The sequence below is a fragment of the Macaca thibetana genome, chromosome 14 (assembly GCF_024542745.1).
Source record: "Macaca thibetana thibetana isolate TM-01 chromosome 14, ASM2454274v1, whole genome shotgun sequence".
Classification (NCBI taxonomy): Eukaryota; Metazoa; Chordata; class Mammalia; order Primates; family Cercopithecidae; genus Macaca; species Macaca thibetana.
Genome location: NC_065591.1, coordinates 105,963,008 through 105,987,427, shown reverse-complemented (window position 1 = coordinate 105,987,427; position 24,420 = coordinate 105,963,008). Strand labels below are relative to the sequence as shown.

The 24,420-nt window shown below is 48.5% G+C and overlaps 2 protein-coding genes across 3 annotated transcripts in view; both read right to left on the bottom strand.

Moving 5' to 3' along the window:
* Nucleotides 1-24,420, bottom strand: part of REXO2 (RNA exonuclease 2) — a 1,032,599-nt gene that overhangs the window by 284,507 nt on the left and 723,672 nt on the right. The window lies entirely within an intron of this gene.
* The window catches only part of ZBTB16 (zinc finger and BTB domain containing 16), a 197,654-nt gene that overhangs the window by 84,285 nt on the left and 88,949 nt on the right, over nt 1-24,420 (bottom strand). For both annotated transcript variants that reach the window (XM_050758085.1, XM_050758086.1), the window contains exon 3: nt 15,943-16,040. In XM_050758085.1, coding sequence (XP_050614042.1) covers nt 15,943-16,040 — 98 coding nt within the window. The remainder of the gene's footprint in view (nt 1-15,942; nt 16,041-24,420) is intronic.

Sequence of the window (24,420 nt, the reverse complement as noted above, 5' to 3'; positions counted from 1 at the left end):
CCAACCTGAAATGGGTCTTGTGAGGCTCAAACGAGATGATGAAGTAAAGCAATCTGGCACAGTATCTGGCACCTGTAGGCCTCCAGGAAATGTTAGCTGCCACTGTCATTATCTTTGCTTTCTTCCTTTCTACCGTGGGCTCCTTCTAAGACAAAGTGTTTAGTTTTTGTCTCTTCTGCCTTGCCCAGGACAAAAAAGAAATCTGGGCACTAGAATGGCTAACCATGGCCAGCTATGTGCGGTCATGGGACATTCTCGGACATGCAGTAGGGAACTCCTATGGACTCAGAGTGGGTAGATGGAGCTGGAACCAAAGCAGGAGCATTGAGGGGATGACTTCTCAGGTCCCATTCAGCTAAGCGAGTAAAGGTCACATCCAAGGCCTGGAAACTCACCTGGACCAGGCTCTTCTACATTCCTGGGCAGCTTCCCCTGCTGCTCCTGTCTCCCTTTCCTTCCTTCTCAGGCAGGGTGCTTTGAAGCACCTTCATAAACGTCCTGCTCTTCAGCAGGCAGAGGCGGAATGCCTCATTAACTTTCCCAGCTAATTTTACAATTTAACCAAACACCACATTCCTGCTTCGATTCAGCCAGCCTCTGACTGTGACAAACTTTTATAACGTTGAGATGGAGGAAGGAAGCAGAGAGTCCATGCCAGAGACTGAAGATAAAGTTCTGAAAACTAAAGTGGGAGATGGAGAGTAGGAAAAAAAATAGCTCTATGAGCTCTATGTACACTCCAGAGCAGAATTGCAGGCTGTGCAGGGCTGAGCAGTAGGGAAGAAAGCCACGTCGGCCTTGTGGTGTCAGAAAGATGGAGTGCTCCCGTGACAATGACTCTTCCTGTCACCTCGGGGGGCCGGGGGCTATATTGGGAAGCACAGTGACATGCTGTCCTCTGAGGGGCATGATTCAATCCTGATGGGCAGCAGGCCAGAGGTGAGGCAGGCCACCCAGAGGACATGTCAGCTTGGCAAGGCTGCAGGGCCCCTTCCAGAGGGTACTGAAAGGCCCTTCCCAGCCCACTGAGCTGGCTCCCAGCTCCTGATAGAGATTCTGGACGGGGGTGGAGTTCAGTGGGAGGACTGCATGTCTAGGAATGTTTCCCCATCAAGAATCCTATGGGCTAGAAAAGATCCCCAGGGTTGTCATCACAGTCCTACATACGCTGGTCCATGCTTTGCTCGGCTGGGACAGACAGGACCTCATTAGAGACAGAGAGTATCATTCGGCCTCATTATCTATCATCAGACCCTGCTCTCGGTGGACAGATAAGTAAGGAAGACAGTGCACCGTGATTCTCTTTGCTCCCGGGTCAGCTTCAAAGGCTGCACCTGTCCCTCTCGAGCCTGTACTCCAGAGCGTCTGACTCCAGACCCCAAATCTCAATTAATGCAAAACTGGCCCCCCAGCAGTGCTCTCTCAGATGTGCTGGATTATGTCCATTAGGCCCCAGTGAAGGCACTGGGAGATCTGGGACATTCAGGCATAGTGGCCTCCTAAAATATCTGGGCTCTGGGCCTTTATCCTGGGTTCATATTAGCAAAGGCAACTGAGGAAGTAAGACTCCAGCAAATCCAAAGTTTCAGAGAGTTCTGTCTTTACCCGGAGTTACCTTGTTACTGAAAACGACTGTGGCCTTGCATAATTACTCCAACAAAAATGCAGCCGCCAATGAGCTCCCTGTGCTCAATTAGCTTATAATAGTCAGTGAGAGAGCTGCTGAGGTTTAATCCAACTACCCCAGAAGACTTTTTATCCCAACTACCTAATGAAAAGTTTAGAATTTGCTTTTTTTTTTTTTCCCCTTGTCCCAGGCAAGTAAAAGAATTCCAATCAAAATAGGACTGGTTTGGGGGAAGGAGGAGGGAGTGCGTTAACTACTGGGGAAAAGTCTGGAAGAGATGTCTTTGTCAGGTTGAATCCTGGAGAGAGCCAACAAAAGGAGCCCCTGACTACACAGGCATCCGCCCCTCTCTCCCACTGGCATCCATCTATGCGGTGAACAAGCACCGTCTTCACCAAAGGCATACACAGGGGCTTTACCCACGTGGACCGAGGAGGTGGCCTGGAGCCCATCCTGAGACAGTCCTCGGACACTTCCTCCATTTGCCCTCCAGGGTGACCAACTCTGTCCTCAGCCTCACCCAGAGGCAGCCCTCTGACCTGTCTTCTCAACCTAGGCTTTATGGGGTTCTAGGTACTCGTAACATACTTTTTAGTCCATCAATTCCTATATGAGAAATTTACAATCTTCTGGGTCTGCACCCAATGTTAAGCCTCGCTTTCACATGTGTGTTTGTTTTGTGGATGCCTCAACTTGGAAGGGCACCCTGAAGTGGCAGCTTTTCATCTTTAATGCAGTGTTTCTCAGCCTCCAGGCCAAGGAGGCCCACAGCCATCTCAGGGATCGGAGGACTCCCAAGTGCAAGAAACTGGGCTCTAAATCTCTGCTCGGTGGCTGGGGGCAGAGGAGGATGAGGAGGAAAGAGGTGCCTGCCTGGCTGGTTCCAACTCACAGAAGCTCTTGTTTCCTCTTGTCCAGAAAAGTAGGCCCACTCCCACCACAGCACTCCTTCTGGATACTCCAGGAGCAAAGACCTCATCAAAATCCCATGAACCTCCTTCCCGAAGTTTTCATAGGAACTTCTCCCCGCTCTAAATGCCTGCAGCGCTCAGCCTTTCCCCTTGCGGTCACAATGAGCACACCCAGCCTTGCTCAACACCTTCTCCTGCCAGAGGGCTCGTGTCACCCTCTCAGCCAGACCACCAGCTTCTTGCAGACAAGGACACTGGCTTCAACCTCTCTGTCCGCCCTGCCTAGCTTTGCACACCACTGGCCCTAGGTTCAGTTGCTAACCGATGAATGACTTCACAAACGATTTCCCACAAAAGAGGGCCACACGTGTGACCCAGAGTAGTCATCGAGGTTTCTCTGCTGCTCACCCTTCACCATCTGGTTCCCATTTGGCTGATGTTTTGCTCCCCAGAGAAAGCTCCAGCATCCCTGGCGTGTGCCTGGGGAAGATGAGGCTGTCAGAAAACGGACATAACCAGCCTCATGTCAAATGGTCCAGCTTCACTGGACATACTCTGAAAGGTCAGGGAGGCCACAACCTTCCTGACGTGTCATACTCCAAGACACCTGAAGTCTAAGGTGCTAGTAACAGCCCAAGTGGTCACAGCTCTCACATTTCTGGGCTGCAGCACAGGTCAGCTGCCCCTTTCACCCAACTCCAGCATCACAGGCTGTGTCTGCCAGAAGCAGAGCACCCCGTTGCATCACCACGCAGGAGGGACCGCAAGCAGCTCTCTCCTCCTACCCCGCCTCTCTACGTGGCAGGGTCGTGGAAAGGAGGAGTGGGGGGCATGACACAGTGAAGCTCTCCCTGGGTGGGAGGGCCACACACTAACCCACAGACCCTCCTGCAATGCTCCCAGAACCCTCCTATGCCCAACCCTACAAGGCACTGCGGAGAACTCACAGCCACAACTCACAACCACTGAACACATGCTCCTCTGGCAGAACAGGAAGAGGCTAATAAGCCACACCTGCTCCTGGTGGCACAGGTGCAAGGCACTCAGGCAGTAGCCAATTACTATGCCACCCTCCCCACCCCCAGGACCCTTGGGCACAGGGCCTTCCTGGTCTTAGCTCCCCAGTTTGAGAGATTGGTTACCTCTACAAACAGAGAAGCAGGCATTTAGGCACTCATATAGCACAAGGCCAGGGGCTAGGTATAGCAGCATGCTATACTATAGTAGAAAAGCAAGATGCAGGGTGGAAGGAGAGAGAAAGAGAGGGAGGTTTGAGTCCAGCCCTGCTACTTTCTAGCTTTATGATCTTAGGCAAGTTAACTCTTTACTGTCCTCATCTGCAAAACAGAATCGGCATATCTGTCTTCCAAAGTTGAAGAAAGATTGAGTTCAGATATGCAGACCACACAGCACTGTGCCTGGAACACAGCAAGTTTCAATAAATGTCTTTCTCTCCTTCCTGCATCCAAACCACGCATCCTGAGCGCTTCAATTCTTCAACAGATATTTCCTGAGAGCCTGCTATGTGTCCGGCTGTGAGGATGCAACAGAGCATACTACTGACAAGGTCCCCGCCTTCCATCCTTGTCTTCTCATCCAGATTGCTGACTCCTGGGGCTGGAGGGAAGCAGGCAGCATCTCAGGTCTGTTCCTTACCATGTGCAGGCCTGTTCACTCACCCATTAGGTTATTTTTCAAATGACTAAGTTATAACCACCATTTGGGTTACTAAGCAAGGTAGTATAAGGGGACACAAATCACATGTTCTCAAGAAACTTAGAGTCTAGTAGGCAAAAAAGGCCAAGCAAATAAATAGCTGTGTAACAAAGAAGGTGACAGGTGCTATAAGAGGGGGATAGATCAATGGCTAAGAGCGATCAGACGGGGGGCGGCCTCTCGTCTTGCCCAGACAGACGCATCCTAGGGCTGAGTCGGCTGACTTTTCAAAAGAGAAGAGAAAAAGGAACACTCGCGGGTGGGGCACCAGTCCTGGCACGGGAAACAGGCAGGACCTATTTAAAACAACTAGAGGCAGGTTAAAGCCTTTTCTGGCAAATCCCAAAACTCGTGGAGCTGACCAGACAACCAGATAGAACCAATACTGTCAAAATCCTACAGATTTTTAGAAAACCATTGAGCTGTTGCCGGGATGATAAAAGAATCTTGCCATTCTAAGGGAAGGTTCGGGCTCAGAGGAAGGAGGGGTTGCTGAGAGAGGAGGAGGGGGTTGGGGAGAAAAGGGAACGCCCTACAAATATAGATCAGGGTTAGGAAGAAAAACCAGACGGCCAAGGACATTTATGCATTGTAGTTGCTTTACTACCTAATTAATTCAGTAATTTCAAAAACAATTTTATTTATGTTCCATTTACCACATCAAAGGTGAAAAAAAATCCTACTGATGCTAAAATAATACCTCAAGGCATCTATTTTTAATCAGTTAAAAAAAAAAAAAGTGAGGGATGGAGGAAGAGTTTAAAAAAAAAAAAAAAACAACTCGCCCTGTTTTCTATACAATCTCTCCTGGGCAGACCACCAACCCTCAGAGAGAGAGAGAGAGAGAGAGAGAGAGAGAGAGAACACAGCCAAGCCCTCTCTGAGAGGCTTCCTGGCTGCTGAAAACCAAGCTTGTCAAAAAAAAAAAAAAAAAAAAAAAAAAAAAAACCCACAAATCCATAATGGCCCGAGGCTCCTCTCCAATCTATTTTCTGCTCAGCTGGTTTTAAATGAAGTTATTATGAGTCATTAAAACACCCGCAAGCCAGTGGAAGTCAGCCAATTACAATTTTAAATTTAGCCTGTTCTCTGCCCCATTCTCTTGTTTTCTTCCTTTGCCCACAGAATGCTGCTGCTGTTATTTTTTCCCTCCCTTCCTTTACCCAAAGTGAAAGAGACAGTTATGAAAATGCATAGTATTGCACAGAGCACAGAATCATTCATATGAAACTCAAATTATTAAATTAAAAAAATACAAACTTCTGCCCCCTCTCAAGTCAACCCAAGTCTTGCCTCAGCCCACTGGATTCCTCAGAAACTCCAGTCTAAGCCCTAAAGGTCATGGGGCTATTTTTAAAATGAAAAGGTTCTTCCGTGGGGTCTTGTTGAGAAATGTTCACATCCATCACACAAAATCAACATTTTCATGGCTGAATCCAAAAGGTAGAAACACACCACCACCATCTGAGAATTAATAACAAACAATGAAGTTGAAATTCAAAGGTAAAGCAGGCTTTGCAATCAAGCATGAATGTCGGTGGAAGTCACTTGATATGATGAGCTCATTTAGTTTTTAAATCTTCAAGGTAATGGTCTGTGCGGGCCCATTACAGCAAAGGAACAAATTTGAGTATTTCATGTAAATGCTTCTTCTCAATCTCTTTTTTCCCATGCTTGCACACACAAACACACACATGCACACATGGTGTTCTGATGAGGACTCTGTCCCCATTTCTAGGAATATCACTGCAGCTTTTCCAGACCCTCCAACAAGTGAGTCCCTCTACCCAGAGGACTGTCTAATCCTGCAATCTTCACCAACCTCAGTTAATGGATGAGTCTGCAAGCTCCACAGAACAGATGCCCAGATGTCTGCAAACACCTTCCATTACCTCCAGGCCCCCTCTCCCTCATGGTTACACACACACACATACACACACATAGACCAGTCCTCTGCCCCACCATACTTGCAGTTCCACTGCCCCAAGAAGGCAGCAGAGCCCCAGCCACAGACCTAGGCAGCTGAACACCTGGGAGAGGAGTGGATGCCATGCCATTTCATTGACAGTCACCGAGAGTTAGTGTGGAGGCCAGGATGCTACCAACAGTGGCTGCCTACCTGGTGGCTCTGGGTGAGCTGGAACTCAGGGTCCATCCCTACCAAGCAGCCTCACTGAGAAGAGCGTGTGAAATACCATGATGTTTCCAGGCCCACTGCGACCTGCAGCCATTTACCGAAGGCAGGAGGATTTGGCCTGACCACTATGGAACATAAACCTGAGGCCTGTGAGCACAGATGTCCCGGGCTGTGAAGGTCCCCAGAGCTGGGCAGATGTCACCCTCCTATCTTCAGCCCTGAGCCACCCCACTCAGTAGTTCCAAGTGGCACCCCTCACAGCAACCTGTCAAGTGGCTCACCGAGACCTGTTCTCCCGGAAGCCAGTAAGGCTGAAGCTTCAGGCCTCTCCCTGGCACTGACCGCTTCCCTGAGAGGGGCTCTAACACTTGGTATTTATAATCCTTTTCTGAGGGACAGCACCCAAAACTGAGTACTCTTCAGGCCCCACCAAACCCAGATCTGCCCTAGTAGTACAAATACTTTTATAACAGGATATTCATTTATTCGACAAATACTATCAGTGCACAACACTCCTATGTGCCAGGCACTTTGCCAGGGCATGAGTACATGAGGGCGGCTGCTGAGTCCTGCACTCAGGTGCACAGTACAGGCCCAGGCGAGCACAGTACCAGCAAAGTCCAATAAGGGCCTTGCAGAGTCTAACCCTGCTCAACTACTTGCCCATCCTCAACACAACTGGGGTTTGCTGGGAACATCCAGGGACCTAGGAAAAGCAGGGGCCAAGCCAGAGAAGCCCCACTCTGGCCCCTGAGAGGCAAGGGACAAGAGCACACGAGGTTCTAGGTGCTGGGAGCATTCTAGGGACACCGGCTCAAGAGTCCTCCCCTCCGGGGAGACCCCTGGGCCAGAGTGACATTTTGTTTTCCATTCCAACCACTGCCCAGCTTCCAAGCTAAAAACACTTTGAGGTGGCGGGTTAGGACAGGGAGACAGGGAGAGACAGGGACAAAGACAGAGAGAGAAAAGACCAACCAAGACAGATGGAGACAAAGACAGATGAAGACATAAGAAGGAAGACAGAAAATACACAGGAGTGTCAAGAAAAGGCCAAGGCTGACACAGACACAAAGGACAGGGACAAAGAGATGAAGTGAGATGAAAGCAGACTGGGGAGAAATAGAAGAAGAGAAGAGCTGAAAAATAAATACCTGCCACCACAGAGACCTGGACGAGAGCACTGAAAGTAAGAGCCACAGTAGCGTGATGGATGCCTAAAGCAGGGTGGGGCCCGTTGGGCACAGCCTGGATACAGAGACCCAGGCCCACCCTGGTTAGAGGGCTGGGAAATGGGGCCAAGGGCAAGAGAAAGCAAGGCCAGGCCTCCTAAGAACCCTTCCGGCAGGGTGTGCGTCTGCGAAGCCAAGAGAAGACAAAAAGACCCTGGAAATCAGAAATGGCATTGCCACCATCAGGTTGATCCCATGTAAATATCCCTCCCCAATAACCCCTTATCTATCCATCCTCAGACAATAACAAGGGCCAGCCCAGAATGTAGGAAGGATGGAAGGAGCAAAGGAGAGGAAAGGGAGACTAGGAGAATCAATGGCAGACAGGCAGATGTCCTAGCATCCATCCCTCTAGGGCACCATTCATTTCCTAATAAGACCGTCATCCTCTAGCTGTGCAAAATCATGTGGTGGCATGAGAGAGGGTATGTGTGGAAGAAACCACCCTATGCTGAGATAGAAAAATCATCGAGAGAGGGAGAAGGAAGAAGGTTATTACATAATTTCCACTTTCTTCCCTCCACCCTCAAAGTAATGTTCTATCTGACAGGCTCCTCTCTGAGGGGGGAAAAATGACAAATCCAATCCAAAATTCAACAGCCTGTGTTCTGTTCAGAGAGCACACAGTGTACTGTACAGCCCATAAAACTCCAAACAGCCTCCAGACACTGCCGCAATCGTCCTCCATCAAAACACTTTGTCTTGCATACAAAAATAAGATACAGCGCTGAACGGAATACAAAATCAGCCCATTACAGTACAGGGAGACTGCTACTTAGCAACGAGGGGGCTCTAAAGCCTCGATGCTCTACAGGAAGCAAAATCTGTCGAGCCTGTTGGGCAAATGATAAACATTAGCAGTATTAAAAAACACAAAAGCCATGTAAATGGATAGACATAATGTGGAAACGAATTTATAGAATAAATTGGGATGGGGGATTTGCGTGGTGGGAGGAGAGGCTGGGATCCAGAGGGTTAGATGGAACAAGCTTCCCCAACCCCTGCTAAGGCACCATATGGAGACAGAGACATGTGTATTTGGGGGCAGGGACATGTGAACCCCTCTTCACACAGGGGCTGTAGGTGAAGGGGTGGGAGAGAACTGGTGAAAACACTGTTTAAAACCATGACCTGCAATGAACTTTCCCAACTTTCTCGGTTCAGCTGGCCTGACTAGGGCCGGGGGACCCAGGCACATAACCGCAGCACTCAGGTGGCAGTTATGTGGGGGATTTATCTGCCCTGGGGCTAGCATCGCACCCAGCACCGTCACAGAACCTGATACTTGCTGTAAACACAATCCCTGGCCAAAAAACAAAAACCAAAAAAACACAAAAACAACCCAGACAACAAAACCAAAAACACCCCATCTGGGCTGGAAAATCAGTATATTTCATCAGGTAAAGGGGAAAAATACTCTGGCTGTGAATCAGCAGCAGGGTTTCGGATCCCAGCCAAAACAGGAGCTAAAAAGCAAAACCATATTCTTCTGGTCTCAGTGTAGGCTCTTGAGGCAGAAAGCGAGAAGGGGCGGGGGTGGGGGTGGGGGGGACTGAGGACGGGTGGGGGGTGGAGAGTAAAAGGGGAGAGGCAAGAAATGTATTTTTCATCAGCTAGTGTATAATTTATAAACAGCATTAAACAGTTTTTGTTTTCTTTTTCCTCTCTCCCGTGTATGGGCTTGGACGGTAGTCAAGCCTGCATTAATTTCTGCTTTGGGTACAGTGTGTTCTTGGAGGCGCATCTGCAAGCGATCATAAACTCTCTGGAATGCTGGCAGAACATCCAGACCTGCCGGCAGGCCAGTGACGACACCACTCTGGGAAAAAGTTCGGGAAGCAAGCCAAGTTCAGAGTAGGGAGAGAGAGAGAGAAAGAGAAGTGTGTTCAAGAGCAAGCGGGGGGAAAGTGGCTCCCTTCACCCTTTCCTCTCTCTGCATCCGCATCACCCATGCGGACCGAAGGGAGGGCAGCCCAGCCTCTGAGCCAGCCCCATCTGATCCTCTCCACTTCCTTGACCCAAAAACCAAAGGTTCCCCCCACATCAGGAATGTGGAGGGAGTCGAGGAATATGAACAAAGTTTCTTCCTGGTCATCTCCAGGGCTTGCCCTGGTGGTAGGAAGCTAACCACAAGGGAAAGCTGGTATTGACTGGAGAGTGGGCAGAGGGTGCATGGATTGGCCTGGACAGCCCCCAGTCTCTTGCTCTGAGCAGATACCAAATCTGAGAGGAGAGAGGTGAATGGGAGGAGAGACAAGGTGATGGGGAGCCATCTTTGGACTCAAAGGCAGCTCTCCAGTCATCAGCGTGGGGACCACCTCACTCCATCTCCTCCCAGTCACAGGGAATTTTCCAGCTACCTCTCTTCCCCCACCTTCTCTATCTTTGAGAAGAAGAAACTGAAACCCACAGCTCAGTGCTCCAAAAAAGAATAAATAAATAAAACAGAACAAGGACAACCCACAGATCTTTGCCATCTTGTAATGCTTTTTTTCTTCCATCCAACCACGACAGAGGAAAGTCTAAGAGATCCAATCTTGCGGACCCCTCCAGCCCTTTTCCCTGCCAGAAGGGTGACCCCAGGTCCCAGGTGATAAGCCCCAGCCACTCTATGCTGCTGATGAAATCAGAAAATCTATCAACGAAAGCCCTCATTCTTTCCCCATGGCTCTGACTCTGGGGAAGAGCCTTGTCTCAGGGACGCTCCTCAATAGCCAGGGCTTAGAGTGCCCGACAAGGGCAAGAGAGGAGTGGAAGGATGGGGCCTCCCACCTGGCAGAATGAGGCCACATGGCCCTAACCAGCACAGAAGGCACAGGCCTCTCAACACTCCAGCTACACCCCAACATAGATGACCAGTCTTCATGTTCTCCAAGGGGCTTTATTCACCCTATATTCTAGCCTAGTATATATAAAAAAGCCCAACAGTCCCTTCTATTCCAGACACAAAAATGTGTCAACTTCTTACTCAATCCTTCAGTGGCTCTCCAGTGCTTCAGGGAGAATGCAGATCATTTTGCTACTCCTTCCATAGATGTATCTCATCCATCTCCTCTAAACCCTGCACTCTGCTCTCTCCCTGCAGGCTCAGTCTACACTCGCAGGTTACACCACCCACCTCCACAGGTGGCTTGGGCTTCCCCTCACCGAGTCCTTTCAAAATGCTGTTCTGTTACCCTCTGGTACAAAACACCCTCCTACTCCGACTTTCTCCTAGATTTCTTAGCACTTTGCACACATTACCAACTTGTATGATGACTGTATAGTCATACTCATCTCCCACTCTAGACTTAAGCTCCTTGAGGGCAGGGATGCTGTAGAAGTCTTCACTGTTAAGTGCACAGAGCCTGACACACAATTCGTGCTTATTAAATATCCTCTGGTTCCAAAAATGAATGACACTCCCAGAATAGAAGCAGGCCACATGAATACTCAAACCCTAATCGTAGGCAGCCGAGTCAAAAATAGGGACAAGCAGTTCTAGGCATGCTCACTTATAAGCCACCAGGACGTTAAGCCAAGCTGTGGGAAATCTACCTAATGGGAAACCTTACACTGGCCCATCTCAGAACCAACTTGAGTCACTGCATGTGTCTGTGGTCTCTGCATGGACATCTCAGAGCTAGGAATCACTTCTCATGTTACAACAAGGAGTGGCAAAGAGACAGTGGATCTATAGATGCTTCAAGGCCAGATCCCCACAAGGGGTAAGGTAGCAGAGGGTGAGGAGGGACACAGTCTTCCTGGGACACAGGAAGGGGAGGGGCCACAGCCCTACACCCAAGCTTCACCCTCCACCAGGGCCAGCTTTGCAAAGCCTTGGAGGCCATCTCTCTTCCCACCCCAAGCCTCTTTCCCCAATACACAAACCCTTCTGACCCCCAAAACCACCTCTGAGAATGCAGGGCCTGGCCAGATCATCTCATTAGTTAATGAGTTCAGTTACTGATGGTTAAACTTATTGTGATCATCAGGTATAGCTCATAAACACTTGATTAGTTCACACATTCAAATTGAAATTAAAACTTCAATTAAACTGAAATTCACTACTATCATTTAGGGTCTTTAAAACAAACCCTAAAAACAGAAAGTAAGGGAGAGAGAAAAAGGGAAGGCACTGTGTCTCAGAAGGGCCTCCTACAGGGCAAACTTCTAATTAAACAAATTGTCAATTTCAACACAATGAAAACTGATTTAGGAGTGTAATGTTAGTATTCTAGTCACTGAAAATAAGAACTGCATTGTCGATCTCCTATAGGCTGATTTCATGTGATAGGGAAATGGAGAGGAAGACGACAGGGAGAGAAAGGAGGAAAAACTGCGAAGGAAGAACAAGCCGGAGCGCTGTCTCCCTTTCAGAAATGACATCTCTGCGGAATTCAATGCGGCCTATTCTCAAGCATCAGAGAAACTATTTTCTTGCCTCCTCCTTCACCCCACCCCAACCAGATTAGAAAAAAAAAATTAATCGTGTATGATGACAAACTTGGCTCAGCACTCACTGTACATACTGTACCCACAAGTCTGGCTCCCGGCCAGGCCTGGCCTGGAGCCAGAACTACAATAACAAACACAGGCAATGCTAGCCAAGAGGGGGTAGGGCAGCACGCAGAGCTAGCCAGGAAGTGAGCGCCGTTCAGCTCCGCTGAGCAGAAGAAAACAGCAGGAATGTGCCAGTGCAAGGGTGGCAACATTTAAGGGGGCAACCACGACCCCTACCCAGATCCTGGACTCGTTTCTCCATAGCCTGCCCCTTTTTAAAAAAAAAAAAAAGTGCCACCCCCTGCTCCTCCACCCCCGGCCTAGGATTCTGGAGCAACTACTGTTCTTCCAGGCTGTGGGCTGCTTCAACCCTTGGTCACCTTCTGTAGAATGGGTCTACTCTACAGACCTGGTGCACCCATTCTCACTGTCCGCTTTCTTCATGGAGCCTTCGAACTAGAGCAGCAGGAAAACCTCACATCATCTAATTCAATGTCTCCTCTAAAACATCACCTAGTTCTGTGTTCAGGCATCTGGGAGTAGGCATCGGAACATGTAAACCACCACTGGAATCTGTAAGAAGACCCAGCGGCACCAGCCCAGGCCTCTGACCCCAACTCCCCAACAAGGCCAGGTCACTGCAGAGGCCCCCAGGGCCTGTTTAACAGGGGCCAAAAAATTCAGGAAATAGAGTAGCCTCTAGCCTCACTAAGCCCTTTGTGCTATTTTATTTTGAAGACCTCTCAGCACAGGGGGTGAGGAGTATGCCGGACAACAGAAAGAAAAAAAGAATAGAAATATCAGAATGTAGGCTGGGAGCTATCTGCAAGGGTGAATTAAAACACGACTATGACTCATCACACCTGTCTAATCATCAAATCATCCTTTCCAAGGGCACTGGCAAGTGACTAGCAGAGGGACAAATCATTGGACACAATCGGCCTTCGGTGCCCAGTAAGACAGGCATGGAAAGGAAAAACTAGGAAAACAGGACCCAACTCCCAAAGCCTCTGGAGCAGCCATATGAGATCAGGGGATCTGGAAGCAGCATCTTAGGTGGGACCAAAGTCAGCTTCCCCAGGCAACTGCCAGCTCCGCAGGGCAGTTGCTCAAAGTCGTGCTCTTGTCTGAACTGGGGATACCGGGCCTACCTGACATGAGTATGCAAGCAGCCCTTTCCTCTCTGCAGCCGCTCCCACCAGCCCACCAATACCGCTGATGTGTGATTCACAGCAGAGACACTGGCTAACTCACACTGGGTCACACTGCCTGGAAGAGGGATACAATATGAGCCAGGGGCTCCTGGCTGCCCCCTCCAGTGAGTCCTTGGGACATAAACAGTTCCTACCATAGGAGGGACTTGTCCGGAGAGCGGAGTTTCCCTGTTCATCGGCCTCCCAGGCTGCATCATTCACTCAACAAATACTTGCTGGCACCAATAATGTGCCAGGCAGTGTGCTGGATATAATGCAGACAGGATCTGACCCCATTACACGTTAGGCATGGTGGTATGTATTCAAGGTGAGCCTCACAGCTTCTCTGAGATAGCGTTAAATATTTTCATTTTACAGATGAGGATACTGAGGCTGTAAGAGCTTATGGTTCTTGCCCCAGATCCCATCAGCAGTAGGTAGGTGTCCAGATTTCTTCCACCATGTAACCCCGCCTCCCAAGTAAGGGAGATAAGGCAAGTCCATAAATAACTGTAACACAGAAGAAAAACTGCACCCAAAAATAGCTTCAAATGAAGAAATACAGGCACAGAGAATGCACGATTGCTTCTGGCTGGAGGTGGGGAACAGCTGGGAACGGCATCATGGAAGGGACCTTGGAAGATCTGGGAAGATGGGAGATGGGTTATTCCAAGTAGACAGAATGGGGCAAACAAAGCCACAGAGCTCAGAAAGCAACAAGCCCACGAAGCAAACCAAGAAGATGAGTCTGGCTAGAGCACTGGACTCAAGGAAAGGGCAATAAGAAAGGATGCTTACTGGGGCTGAAAGGGCAAAGAGGCTTTACCAATAGGCTAGAAGTGCGCTGCCCTAAAAGTGCCCAGCGCCACACAAGGGTCTAGGGCAGGACGTGCCACACTTTGCAGTAAGGCAGTGGTGAACTAAAGCAGAAAAAAATCAAGACCAAGAAAGCAAGGGAAGGGTAACCAACCTGGTAGGCAGACAGGTCATGAAACTCGCCACACCCTGAACCTTAAGTAGCGTACAAAGCTGAAGGGAAGCTCAAAGATACAAGGTGTAAGTCACTAAAACAGAAGAAAAAGTATACGTGAGTGCCAAGCAGATCCGGACGCGGGAATGCCTGGAAGTTAGGGCTCTGGGCCGAGGTGAGACAAGTGGGCAGGAGGAGGATGATTGAGGGGAGCCAGGGGCCGGGTAGGGAGGGCCCACAGGAAGGAGACACAGAATGCACGAAGACATGGGGACAGTAGACGCGCCGAGATAGATAGCTGCCAGCTGCCTGCTGTGGACAAATCCCTGCGCCTGGAAGAGGGAAGAATGGGAAGTGAGAAAGAGTTAGGACACTTTAGGAAGGGCCATGAGGGCCAGGGGGAGAGGCCACATCCAACACAATGCAGAACCACATGGGCCCTGCAGCAAGGCAGCGGTGAGCTGAAGCAGAAAAAGCGACCGAAGAGCACTTCCACAACTGTACACATGATGGGCTCAGGGGAAAGAGAGTACAAGCGGCCAGGCAGGCAGGGAACCAGCGGATGGGGACACGCCTCCGGGGCAACAGGCTCAGAAACAAGGATGAGGGAGGAAGGTGCAAGCAGAAACCGTTAACATTTATTAAATGCCAACTGTATGCCAGCGGCTTACTACAGATGCCTTCAACATATATTCTGTCATCTAATCCTCCAAAAAATTATATGTTAACAACACCAGCACTTGACAGATGCAGAAACTGAGGTTCACAAGATGAATGTAGCTAAGTTCACACAGCACATATCACAAACAGGATTTGAACCTTTGTCTGCCCAACCCCGAAGCCCATTTCACAAATGCCAAACTGCTTGGAGGGCCAGTTTCTGGAGCCAATATGGGGAAAGGAGAGGCAGGCCTTGGCCTACATGAGGAGAAGACAAGACCAAATGAAACAACAGCCCTCTCTTCTCCCCTAAAAAATGACTCCAAGGTTGGAAGGCAAGGGAATTAAAGGGAAGAGAATATGCGCCTGGCAAAGAAGAACTGAGGCCTCCACAACTAAAGTCAGGTGACCTAGGCCTCAAAGCCACCGCATCAGACCTGCTAGATCCTTCCCTCCACCAAGAACACCCAGGCCTGCCAAATGTCAGGTGCTTCTCCCCATTCCAGGCCTCGTGAAGCAGAGCAGCTTTGCCCAAACATGAGCAAAATTACCAGCAGCCACCCAGTCGACCTCACTAGAATTGGATAAAATTAACTTGCAAAAGACAGCAGGCTATAACTAGCTTTGTGTTCCAACCTTTCTATATCTATTTAATTAAAGGCTCCTGTATAATGTGAACCCAATAGTCAGATTCATTAGACAGCGAGAACTTAATTCCACAACTGTTTCGCTAATGAAACTGCAGTCTACTTTGGAAGGTAGATCACACGGGGCACTGGTTACCAGTGATGCCTAGGAAACCCAGGAGAGCTTGAAGGTGGGTTCATCCAGGTAGCCCCACCATCAGGATGGATCTTCTGTGTCATGAGCCTGGAGGGAGGGTCCAGGGAACAAGATAGACCAGGGCCCCAGCTGGCAATGGGGACATGCAGGCTGCAGCAGGCTCTCACTGCGGGGGAAGGCAGGCAGGAGATAGTTGCCTGTATCTGAACGGGTCACTAAGGCGACCTTGCCTACCTGAATGAGCCAGTAAGTGCATTCTCAGCCGCAAACTATCCAGGAACCGCTTCCCGCAGAGCTCGCACCCGTACGTCTTCATCCCACTGTGCAGCTTCCTGTAAGGGAAAGGAAAAGAGAGGTTGCTGCTGCTCTGGCTGGACAGGAGGCCCAGCCATCCACCACCTGACTTGGCAGCCACCCCTCCGGCAGGTGACAGGCGGAAGGGAGCAGGAGGGCACCGATGGAAACCCATCCCTGGATCCTCAGACAGCGTAAATCATGCCCTCTGCCCAGGGACTGCTGCCAGTGAAGCACCCATTCCTGGTCTTGTCCATGGGCTTTACCACTGGCACATGGACCAAGAAAAAAAATCAGATCCATTTCCAGAGGGAGAAAGGATGAAACACCCAGGACAGTCAGACAGACATAATGCTCACTGTCAAACTAGCACAGACCTCATAGGAGGCCCGCAGCTCTGCTCACCTCTGCAGCATTGCCTTCCCCGGGTGATGACTGTGAACAAGCCCATTGGACCCAGGAGGGCTATACCTGTATCTTTTCTCTCTCCTACCTCCAACTTCCACTACAGTGACTGACATAAAGGAGGCTCTGAACAAGCCTATGAATAAATTAATGCCCTTATAGACACAAGATACTTCTTTCTCTGGCATCCAGATGTTCTTAGGACTGCAGTGACCCGCCCCAACATGCACAGCTTTCCCCTAAGGCTCGGCTTTAGAAGTGTCTTCCCTCTGTCTTGCCCCAGCAGAAAGCAGAGTTTCAAGAAACTGGATAACATCATTCTATAAATGTAGGGTGGTTGTAGTCATCTGTGGCTCTTCATACACATTCTCTCATTTTGCCATCACTATGATTCTGTGAGGTGGACTGGTCCCATGTCATCACCCCTGGGAAGACCGAGGTCTCAGTAACAACCAGTCACAGGCCCAAACTGCAGCAGTGCTCCCATCCCAACTCCCAACCCGGGGCCTCTCCCACCAGACCCCTGGCTCAGTCACGAGCCAGCACGGGAGATGGTAAGATGCAGGGAACCGGGTGCGCCAACAGGGAGCCGAGCACTGGGGAGAGGCTCCAAGCTGCCGCCCACCCACACTCCTGTTGTCAGGCCCATACATGCTATCGCCAGATCCAGGATCCGGCCTCCACCTCCGCCCCAGTCTCTGCACCATCCCCGCAACTTCTCCAGGGGCCTTGGCCCTCAGGACAGGGCAGATGTGGTAGCCAGAAGCAGGATCTGTGGGTGGTGGAGCAGGCAGAAGAGAAAACAAGGGCCTCTATCTCCATCAAAATGTTGACGTGTTAAGACCGTAGTAAAAGGCTGGAGAGTTGGTACTGACAACAGATAAAACTGCAGGTGGGCAGAGGGAGTATCACACACTCAAGCTGGCAGCATCTAGATGGTAGCAAAACCGAGCCACCCACTGCCACCACCTTCCAAGTCCCAGAATGACAAGCCAGCAGTGTGTCAAGACCATGTGGTGGACCCAGGTGAGCCTCTTTAGCGCCACAGTCAATGGACTCCCGCAGCATGGGGACCAGCATATGGTATCCACTGTGGGCGGCCTTCTGATAGGGATCACACAAAGTTCTCTCCGCAGAGCTCTTTCTCAATCACATTGTTTTGTTTGCATGCTTTCCCTTTCCCTACTTTCCAAAGACAAATGATTTCTCAATCACAAACACATACACACACACACCCTTATCTATGACACTGTAGGGGTACCACCCCCTCCATGTTCTCTCGCTCCTTGCCACGCTGATCCACCCAAATTGGGAAATATTAACAGTACAGAACATTTTAACTGAACATTCTTAACTCTAAATAGATTTCACAATGCTGGGCACTGGGACATGTCCTAATAGCATTTTGGACAAAGTATCTTTTAAACCACGTACCTAGGTATGTGAGTGCATGCAAACACACACAATGGTGCAGTATTCCTGTCACTTGCCCGGGCATGAAAGATACTTGCTTTTCTAAGAGATGTTCTATAGAGTGGTAAAGGCTCTATTCACAAAGGGTTCAGCAGGTGAACGCGCACACAGTCATGGTAAAATCTGGTGGATGGTAACATAAGGGTTTCAGTTTATTTTCATCCTTTTCTTCACCAGGGGTTTGTTAGCTCCTGGGGTGCTCACTTCTCAGGGGTGGCTGTCAAGAGGAACAGGAGGACGAATACCCATTTGTATTTATTTTCCAAAAGGACACTAAAGTGACCAGTCTTCAGATTTAGGAGCCACCGCCAGGCTAAACTTCCCTCTGGGGCTCCCATCTCTTCTCCCTGAGGGTTCCAGATCAAATCCCTCACCACAATAAACACTCTCGGTTTGGGTAACACCATTGCCTTTTCTTTAGCTGTGAATGGATTTGCCCGGCAATTGGTGGAAGTGGCTTATCTTGGCCAACTGGATTGGCTTGGTGTGAAAGATGACAGGCACTTGCCCTTTTACTACAGAGGTGGCAGAGTACAGAGAAGAATGCCCAGCCAGCAGCCAGAAGATCTGCATCCTCCCATCTGACTCAGCCATTAACATTGGACAAGTCATGCTATCACAATCTCTCTGCATTGGATCACCTATAAAGTGATGTAGATCACATCAAATATTTTGAATAGAGACAAAATTTTATCATTCCAAAGTCTTACCCATATTCTTTTACCTAGCCTACAAGGTGGTCCTCTAAGGGGCACTATTATTCTACCTGAGCCACGTCCCACTTGTTACAGTGCACTGTGATGTCCTCTGACACTGAGGCAGCCAGGCTAGGATTGCCCAAGCAAACCTCTAGACCCAATCCCAGCAACCTGGTCATTTACAATCTATTCCAAGTGGCCTGAGTTTCCTCCTTCACTCACTTGCTATTTGTCTTTCAGTGAAAGAAACTTCCAGAAGTTACCACCAGCCTGTCCTCGGAATGACTCTGTTGTCATGCATTTCCCTGCCTTCAGAGACCTGGGTGTCCTATCCTGTCTAATCCTCAGGGTAAGGTGACTGCCCTGCAACTGACCCACTAACTCAGTGCCCCATACAGGTTACCAGAGATTAATATGGTGTCCATGTGATTCCACATGAAGTACAAGGGCAAAGGTCTTTCCTCACTGGCAGAGAGACCTGGGCAAAGCACACAAAGTTCATTAGAGAAAAAGGGAACAACCTCACAGGCCCAGGAGTTCAACAGAGCCCAGCACTGGTTTGCTCATATCTTTAATTCTTGTTCATATACCAAAGGAAGAATGTGGAAAAGTGAAGGCTTCTCCTAATTCAAAGAAAATAATGGTGGAGAATTTCAGTGCATTTGAGGGACCTGGCTACCAGCAGACTCTCCATGGCACAGTCTGCAGAACAGCCAATGTGGAAATAGAATTCCAACTGGTTCCTGGAGCAAAAGTGCAAATTCGTGTGAACTCACAGTCTATTCCCTCTTTAGACCACAACCTCCCACCACTACCATCACCACATTATGCAACTGCAAAGCATTTAGATCAAAATGGAAATTCTATCCACCTCCTTCTTCCTTACCACATACTCACATCTTCCCAATCTAGTCCTGTCTTTTCATAAGGTTTAATTGCACGTGGCCATCTGAGATTATCAGCCTCCACTGTGACAGGAAAGGAAGACATCTGGGGGCATGTTTGCACCTTTCTGCACACTGCCTTAGTTGGTGGTAGAGTTTTCACACTCTCTTCGCTGAGAAGAAGCTACCTTGCTGAACACCATTTTGAAAGTAACCCAGTTCTAGTACAGCCCACGCATCTCCGTCCTATACTCAGTGGAGATTCCATTGCCCCATATGCTTCAGGTCCTCACTCTCCGTTCCTGGAGAACAGACTCAAGCTCTCCCCAACTCTTAGTGGCTCATTAGGTAAACTCACCTTGCATGTAACAGATTTTCACTTATGTCCAAAAAAGACAAAGAACACATTAACCTCTAACAAGTTTCTATTTTCTCAAGAAAGCTGAATCATTATGAGAAATTCAAGCTAAACAAGTAACTGAAGAGAAGAATTCATTTAACAAGTAACTGAAGAGAAGAATTCATTCCTTCTCACTGGGTTTCAACTACACAACTCTCACTAGTCAAACGAAGCTAGCAAGATACAAGCTCATCATTTGAACCATTTCTGTGCCACTGTGAGTCTGAAAACTCATAAAGATTTCATCTGGTTTAGAGTGCAAACTCCATAATGGCAGAGACCATGCCTATATTTCCTTTCCTCATGAGGCCTCGTTCAAAAGGGATTGATCAAGGATGTTGGAGAAATCCCTCTCTGTAAAGTGGCATCTGTGGCATTCCTTTGCTCATCCTAACAATATTTCAAGTACAACAGCTTCATAGGCGGCCTCCAATTCAAAACTGGACCCTGTCCTGTGGCTCCTAAAGTCCATACAAGGACTAATGGCTACTGCATAGAAGCATGAAGCCATTAGACCAACCTGTCATCTTCAGGATAAACCTTGATCAACCTAGCCTACCTAGAACAGCAACAGGAGCATAAATGGCAGCGAGGAGAGACCCAAGCCATACTCCATCCTCCCTACCTTCAGCTTCAGCTTCAGCTTCCAGAGAGAGCTGACCACAACAGTTGACCCCCAAGGGGGCATTCACCATGTCTACTCTCTGCAGGGTAAGCTCGGCCCACTTCTGTCCTATGCAGCCAGGGACCAAGGGGAGAAGGCTATGAGAAGAGCTCACTGCACTACCAGGTGTCAAAGGGAAAAGCCCAGCAGCACTGCCTAGCTGAAAGAGAGAGGTTCATGTCCCAGCACTGCCAATGTCACATTGCTTCCCAGGTTCCTGAGCCCAGGGGCAAATGCTCAAGTTGGAGCAGACCAACAGGCAGGGAAGGTTTAGAGAAAGAAACCTCAGTTTCAGTAATCCAAGGGTTGAAATTGTCTGACCTGTGAGTTTTGCTGGAAAGACCAGCATGGGGAACTAGGACCTATAATTGGGAAAAGTGAATGGGAGGGCTCCGCAGCTGGACTACCCACTGCTCTCTCCCGTCTTTGAATGAGGAAAAATAAAGTGGGAAATCCATCCTGTAAGGGTATTTATAAGATGATGTTGTCCTTGTTTTCAGCCTAACTGATCCATCCTCTGAACCAACACTCAGACCACATCAATGCAGTATATAAGGTCCTTCCAAACTCACCCTATTGTAGGTATGAAGCCACTCCACACAAAAGTCACCCCAGTGCTTTGGATTTTTGCTTTCTGGTCTATGGTTTTGCTTTCTGGTTCTATGACCATCAATTTGACCTCATTAGTGCAAAAGTCACCCCGATGCTTTGGGCTTTTTGATCCTATGACCACCCCTTTCTGATCCCGTGACCATAAATTTGACCTTCTCAGTGCTTCAGAGGGGTACTCAGAATAGATAGGAAGCAGATGGGAGATTCTGTAAGATCCAAGCCATGACCTAAATGATTCTCTCTTCTCCAAAATGTCTGCCATCCCCATGAGAACCAACACTCTCCAGGATCATCTACTTACCCAGCTACCATGCAAATTTCCTGGTCCTCTCGAGCAGGACCTGGGCAGTTGGTGCTGACATGCAGACTTGGGCCCCACATGGGGACAGTATAAGGTAGGTCCCCTTATGGAGCTCTGCCAGTGCTCTCAGCCTCAAAAGCAACCGACTCCTAAGCTCAGTGATAAGAGAACCTCGCCCTAGCCTCATTCACCTTTCCAAGTAGACACATAATTGAGTAAAGGGAAAGCTTAAGTACTTTAGTAATGGGCTCACTCTTCCTCCTTAGACCTTTTAGTCAAAAACACACTTTCAATGTCCATTTACCTTTAATTCAAATGACAAAGGAAAGGTGAAATAGTCAATGCCATTCTGTGCTCTAATTTTAAGAGGAAGGGATGAATGAAAAGTTATGAGGCTATCAGTATTTCCTCCCCAGAGCAACTTCCAGAGACACTGCAGAGTGTTTCCATATTCAGTCCATTCTCCTGTACTTTCTTTTTTAAAAAATTCTTTTTAATAGAGACGAGGTCTTGCTATGTTGCCTGGGCTGGTCTTGAACTCCTGGGCTCAAGTGATCCTCCCATCTCAGCCTCCCAAAGTGCTGAGATTACAGGCATGAGCCACTATGCCCAGCCTAATTCTCCTGTACTTTCCATGTGTCTTTTTGTGGGAAAGGAATACTCTAAACAGAATCTGTTCTACTAGCGGCCTCCACCCTAAGCCAGACTATGTTATTCATAGGGTATCAGGATACTCTGGGGAATGTTCCCTTCCTTCTAAGGGTGACATCATGTCTTCCCAAGGAATGTCTCTTCGTGCCACCAAAAGTGCCACATTCCAGGCTAAGTAGGCCATTAGTCACACCCAGTGTCATTCTCCTTACATATTTTGTAGGAATATTAAGTTCAAGATTCAAGACTAAACCATTTATAAGTTCCTTAAGACTATACACTCTGTGGGGGCAAGCACTAGGTCTTTATCTCTGTCTTTTATGGCCTCAGCACAGATTTAGGCAGCCGGAACAGATATATGAGAAGCTATTGCTAGTGAAGCAATTTCCAACCACCCTAAGACAAAGGGACACCTGACTACTAAAATCTAGCCCTGGGACTGCCCAGAACCAGAGAGGAGGCCTGGTATCCCAGGGGAGAAAAAGCAGCAATCATTCTAATGTTGGCTGGGGAATGGGTCACTTTCATTTTCTTAAGGCATAAGAGAAATTACCCTTTTGCCCACTTTTTTAAAATGTTGAGATTAGATAGTCATTTGACAAGCTGTGAATGCTTAGCGGGTATTACCACAAATTATCCTTCTAGCAATAGAGTTCGTTGCTCCCTGACTAGTCAATATTAATAAACATTACCGAATGCTTTTACAACACAATTTATTTTTTAATACAGCTCTTTATGTATGCCATAAAGTAAATATACCAATAAAAGTCAAGGATTTCAAACAACAGATTAAGAAAAACAACCAAGAACTAACTGAGGGCTAGTTAACACCTTCCATGCCGCAGGTTTTGGGAGCACACAGCAGGTGCCTCTCTGCTGGGGATCCAGACCAGGAGAGTTACAGAAGACAGTGGCCATTTGGTTGTTCTGGAGCCATTTAAAGGGAGGGGGAGAAAAATACCAAACCAGCTGTGTTTTCTTAAGAATCACCTTTAAAAAAGTGGTATATTGACCGTGTATATATGTGTACATATATATACATTGGACTGAGTGCAGGGGACCCAGCTTTCACTCCAGCTGTGCAGATGTCCATTAAATAACCTTGGCCAAACCACTTAGTTTCTCTAGATTTCACTTGACACCTCTGCAGCAATGCAAAGGTGGAGTTAGATGGCTTCTTCGGCTCTTTCCAATCAGGTTTACAAAACTGAAAGGCTGTGGGGCTGACATGGGTCTGTGCTGGCTGGATTAGATCTCCTGCATAAGGGTCCATACCAGATTCGTCCTCTCAGTCTTCCTTGCTGACCTCAGAACATAGCAGGGGCTCATTTTTGTTGACTGAATGAGCAAACAAACAAGAAAGGGAATCGGAAGAGAAAAATGTAGAGGTGGAAAAAACTCACCCTGTGTACACACATATGCAGACACGCACACACACACACACACACACACACACACACACAAAGAACAGTTTCCCCTACTGTCCAAAAGAGAAGCTCTCTATGGGATTCTTAGAAAGAAAGCCATGCAGCCGGGCGCAGTGGCTCACGCCTGTAATCCTAACACTTTGGGAGGCCGTGACCGGCGGATAACAAGGTCAGGAGATCGAGACCATCCTGGCTAACGTGGTGAAACTCCACCTCTACTAAAAATCCAAAAAAAATAGCCAGGCATAGTAGCAGATGCCGGTAGTCCCAGCTACTCAGGAGGCTGAGGCAGGAGAATCACTTGAACCCACGAGGCGGAGGTTGCAGTGAGCCGAGATGGCGCCACTGCACTCCAGCCTAGGTGACAGACGAGACTCCATCTCAAAAAAAAAGAAAGAAAGAAAGTCATGCATCCTATGCATCCTGCCTTGGCCTGGATGAAGGCCAATCTGGAGCTGACTGAAGAGTGGAGGGAACTGTCCTGAGCCTTGAAAATATGAGGAAGGACAACGGCATTCCCTGGGGCCATGACCACACCACGTACAGCACTTTCAGATAAGGCTGCCTGCCAGTGCTAAAATACAATGTCAGAAATGACAAAGGGGCACACTAATCTCCCTGCAGCAACTGCTCAAGGAGGGATCTTCATGGCGGCGGAGCACCAGGAGGCCTGGGCTTCTGGCTGTTACGTAACCGGTCCTTTGTTTTAAAATACTGAGTTCTCCTAAGTCATGTATTTGAAATATCTCTATCAACAAATTTCACCAAGAACAAAAGTTTTTCATTTGTTCTCTGGGCTATAGGATGATCTTATCGCACACAATCTCATACAGTCTCTTTCAACAAGGTCTTAGCGTGCTTATCTGTGAAGTTCCTGGTAGCCAAATATGATTGAAATGTTCT